We start from the raw sequence: 4,958 nt of genomic DNA, 5'->3' as shown, positions 1-4,958 counted from the left end.
TATTTGATGGTTAGAGACAGGGTCAAGGAAGGGCAGACGAAAATAGAGCATATCAATACAGAAGCAATGATTGCAGATCCTTTGACTAAGGGACTCACTCCAAAAGTCTTTAAAACACATATTGCTAATATGGGCATTGTGGAAATATTTGATGTTTTTGGTTAGTGGGAGTTAATTATGAACTATGTTTTTGGCTTGATCCCTTTGCGGGGTACATAGACAACTCATATGTTTTCGGATACAACCCCTTCTGATAATAAAATATATTTTCCCTATCCATGAATAATTTTGAACATACATTTGACTTATGTCTTTTTATGATATTATTATGATATCGAGATATGACAGATAAAGACATAAGATGAATCTCTTTTAAAGACATGTGGCTTCATTTTGATCAGAAGCATTATGAAGACCAATATGAATTAGCATAGTTTTTTTTATCACATTTGGTGCTAAATTCATACCACATACTACCACATTGGTTGGAGGATGATGATCCATGTCGATAAGGATGTTGGCATTTGTACCTGTGGAATGGTCTTAATCACTTAATTGGTGTAATGACTTCCATGTTCAATGTTAATATTCTTATTGGACTGGATCATGTTACATAAGGTGTCGTCATTGGAGCTGTACTTCTGTGGCCACCTATGCAGTCTAACCCGGGTGTTAAAAGTTTTGTTTTAACAATCAAATGTTTGCCAAGTGGGAGAATGTTGGAATAATTCCAAATATGGGCTTCACATTTGATTGTAAAATTTTACAGGTTAGATGTATGGCTCACAATAACATTATGATTAGGCCAATTATGTTAAGTGATCAATTTGAGCCGTTTTACACCTTACGAGCTTTATTTGATATAATGTGATAATTTCAAGTATGTGGGCCGGAATTATGCGTAAACCCTAATTAGGGTTTAAGTCGATAATGGGACGACTAAATAAATTTCTATATAAAGGTTAGGTCCCCTCTCCTCTCCATATGTTTTATTAGTTTATCCCATTGATAGCTAATACTTTGTGAGGAGCAAGGAGGGAAAGCTCTTGACTGCTATTACAACTACCATTCATATCAATAATGGCTTCCGCAGGTATAAATTAGTTTTATTAATTATTGTATTGTGATTCTCGATTCTTAACATGATTAAAATTTAAATTCAACATGTTTATCCTCTGATTTTGTAATATTCTGTGTGAAATTAGTGAGAATAATGAGAGGGTCTCATATTTGTGTTTTCAGAAGGCATTTGTGAAGTTTATGTGCGAACTTTCTCTTGTGTTGGATGAATGGCCGAAAAAATTCTTTATATTCAATTTTTTAATTTCTGCAAGTTTTCTTTTTGTCGAGATAATGTTATCTTGTATCTTGAATTTAATATCGTGTTTCTGGGATTTTCAAACATTCAATTCAATGGATCAAAATATATTCCGCACTTATTAGTTCTCTTGATGATTTGACATGGAGATCTTGGCAATAAAGAAAAGGTTTTAATGTATATAGATTCATAAAGGTTGATTATTAGAGTCTAGCAATTCAAAGTTTCAAGAAAAAAATTTGTGTATGTATACGATTTTGAGCCACTAATACCAACGGAACAATGGCCAAACGGCAAATTTCATCATCCCATTGTTGCAATGAAGCCCGTTGCGTTCGCCACATGCAAAATAATAAGGCTGCCATCTCTTAAGCACAAATTCAAATCCTTCTCCTTCTCCTTGTGTCACTTGTGCAATCCTCTTTGCTCTTCTAAAATCACAGTTCTGGAAACTCCAGAAATTCGACAGCAGATATACACTGTGAGGGTGTGTGGTGTCGTTCGGAGGATCAAACTTGAATACTGCATGTAATAAATCAACATATAAGAGCTTGAGCTATTCCTCGTAACAAAGATGACCTTTTACTAAACTTAAATTCGACAATGAATTGACAACTTACCGAGCTTGTCGTTTAAGAAAAAGGGGCTATTTCTGATAGCCCAATCAGTATAATTAAACCCAAAACGCCAATTCTCAGATCCACCAACAATTATTCTTTTCGTAGATTGAGTTGGATTCCAGTGTCCATAAGGCCAACCTGTAGTGTAATTCCAATCTCCACTGAAATTCTTGTTGGCCATTCCAATGCCAAACATGGACATGGCTACAAGAAACACAAGGGCTCTGGCATTTCCCAAACCCATCCTTTTCTTTCTCTGGTATTATGTAATTCTTTAATGGCAGTTTATAGGAGTAAATTCGATTGTGATGATATTTTTGAAGAGACAGTACGTGGGTTTTTATAGTAAAGTTTGTAGGAATTAAGAATGTCGAAATACATATAAGTAGGCAGAAATAATATAATTTTTTTCTTTTTTTATCCTTAAGTTGGTTGGTGAGGCTGAAGATTATTACATTGTAAGATGGTTGAAATTGGCAATCTTTTTTGTTACATTTTCCAAGTCATCCACTGAGTTCTCTAATCTTTAGATCATATTGAATCCTCCATTTATTGTTAAAAAGATGTATCTATATGTAATAATTCCTCAAGTAAAATTAGTGGTTCATATTTTATGATAACTCAAATAATACCAAGAAAGAAATATAATCTGGAATTCTTAATTTATCTTTTTCAATCAAGAGATGGAAATATATTAATTAAGACAATTATTTGAACAGAAAGTTAATCTTGCATAACGAGTCCCAATTTTAGGATAAATATATTTGTACATCTCCATTCACCACTTGGTTGACAGATAGATGATGTTGTAGCTTACAATGCTTGGATTGGATGAAGATTTATAATTACCATCTAGAAGAAAACTCGCAAACGTTTGAGTAATATATTTGATAAAATGTTAGGCAAAGATCTTGGATTCAAGTATTATCAGTAATATATCTTTAAAAGTCGTATATTTATTAAGTTCGAGAAAAAAATTAGTTTACGATTGTATGCGGGAGGCAGGCTGAAAATAAAAATAACATACAAAAAAAAAAAATTTTGTTTTCATTTCTAATAAATCAAAAGGTCGACTGACTTTTCTATTATTGTGGTTAGAAAATTTGATTCTAGAAATGTTCCATCAACTTGGCTAGCAATTGCGTTTGGTTAATTTGCAACAATTTGACTTGGAAGTTTCCCTTCTCCACAATTTGATGCCATGTTTTAAATTAAAGAAAAAAAAGTCAAATGAATTAATATTTCATTAAAAGATAGTAAAAGAACGCAGTAATGCAAAATTGAGTGGGAAAAAGTGCGGAAAGTATTGCATTTGCATTTCTAACGAAAAATGGACGAGGAAAAATAGTGACGCATTGATGGCGTGTCAATAGAACGTGTTAAGGAGATTTTCATGAACTATTAATAATTTTAAGATATGACTTTAAAATTCAAGATTATGTTAGAAATTTGAGATAAATTTAAAGTATCGATTTAACGTTAAAGAGGGATTCGATTTTGGGTGATTTTAGTAGAAATTTTTATAATAGTTCAGCTTATGCTTGAGAATTTATTATCTAATGGTTCTAAAAAAATTAAATAATAAAATTATTTGCATGCCTCTTAGTGAAAATCTCAATTTATAATTCCTTTATTTTACTCATAAATAGTAAAAAAAATAAAAGTAATTTTTTAGAAGTTAATTTTTAACTTAAAAACTGAAATATTTATTGATAATTAAATTTAATACAGTTATAATTTAATTTTCAACTTCTTTAATAAAAGTTTACACATAAATGATTTTTTTACTTATGTGTTTTATTATATTTTATAAATGAATTTTTATCTTATTAGTATAATTTTTACTTTGTATGCAATATTTTATAGAAAAATGAATTTTTGTCTTGTTAGTAAACTTTTTGGCTATAAAGTAATTTTTGCCTATAAATAATTTTTTTAATTATTGTATTTGTATTTATTATTTAGTTTTGAACAAAATATAGAGATTGAAAATAATTATTTTATAGAAGGAAAATTGAAAAAGAAAATTGAGAAATGACCAAAATCTATCAATTTGGAGAGTGGAGAAATATGACCAAGATTACACTACACCAATTTCGGATGATTTCTAAACTATCCAAAACCAATGCTTGAAAAATATTGAGTATCGATTTTTCAACATCTCATAAGCATTGCCACCAAAAAATGGGTAAAATCAGTAAAATAAAACTCTAAAACAGGCCCTTCAAGGTGATGATTAAATTCATTTTTGGCGCTTTAGAATTACGAAAATAATTTGGTTCTCCAGACCCTATTTTTCTACCAAAAGGAAATGAAAAATTCAACACGAATAAGAGTGGCTGAAAGTTAGTTTGCAATTATTTATTGATTACATATTACAACCTCTGTAATGTTTCTATCAATGTTGTGTGCTCTGGTGAATAACTCAATTTTTTGGATTGTACGAAATTTTCATTTTATATAAATAAGATAAGTATTGTAAAAAATATATATAAGAAAAATGTTTCAGGGCATCATAATAATTTAGCTATTTAGGCCTCAAAATTCTTGAAATCGACTCTGCATGTTTGAGATCTTGAAAAGGAAGAAATAGAAAGACAGACACTAAGATAGCAATCTCCTAATCTATAATGCCTAGAGAAATCAAGATTAAGTTGGATTACTCATGCAGAGGTGTTGCAGCATTTAACCCATTGTATGGATAAACAAGGTTGCAAAATCTTCAATTTATAATACAAAGTGGAGTTGTTGTGTTGATGGTTCATTTTTAACTATGTACTTTTCCTCAAATTTGTAAAATCCGTAGCATTTTCTTTTTCTCTAATTGATTGATTGAAAATTCCACATGCTAGATTTGTTAGATATTGGTTGATTGAGGATCAGACAAACAAAGAAACTTCTACGTTCTACTTCTGTCATATATTTTTTATCTACTAGTTTGACCTGATACCAATTCTGATATTAGTATTCTCACACCAAGGAAAACCTTGAAATACTTTCGATCTCAATTTATGGCTTCT

At 30.4% G+C, this 4,958-nt stretch overlaps 1 protein-coding gene across 1 annotated transcript; it reads right to left on the bottom strand.

Moving 5' to 3' along the window:
* Nucleotides 1-1,477: 1,477 nt before the first annotated feature.
* Nucleotides 1,478-2,284, bottom strand: LOC111394557. Its single transcript, XM_023020422.1, has 2 exons — nt 1,939-2,284; nt 1,478-1,840 (listed from the first exon to the last, which is right to left on the bottom strand). The coding sequence occupies exons 1-2, from the start codon at nt 2,180-2,182 to the stop codon at nt 1,584-1,586; spliced, it is 501 nt and encodes a 166-aa protein (XP_022876190.1). The 5' UTR covers nt 2,183-2,284; the 3' UTR covers nt 1,478-1,583.
* Nucleotides 2,285-4,958: the final 2,674 nt, after the last annotated feature.

The sequence above is a fragment of the Olea europaea genome, chromosome 5, assembly GCF_002742605.1.
Source record: "Olea europaea var. sylvestris chromosome 5, O_europaea_v1, whole genome shotgun sequence".
Lineage (NCBI taxonomy): Eukaryota > Viridiplantae > Streptophyta > Magnoliopsida > Lamiales > Oleaceae > Olea > Olea europaea.
Note: the sequence above shows the minus strand (reverse complement) of the source record. Positions and strands in the feature narration are given on the sequence as shown.

Coding starts and splice junctions, on each gene's coding strand:
- LOC111394557 (XM_023020422.1), bottom strand. CDS start 2,182: ATGGGTTTGGGAAATGCCAGAGCCCTTGTGTTTCTTGTAGCCATGTCC. Junction 1,841..1,938: donor TTTCTTAAACGACAAGCTCG/GTAAGTTGTCAA, acceptor TATTACATGCAG/TATTCAAGTTTGATCCTCCG.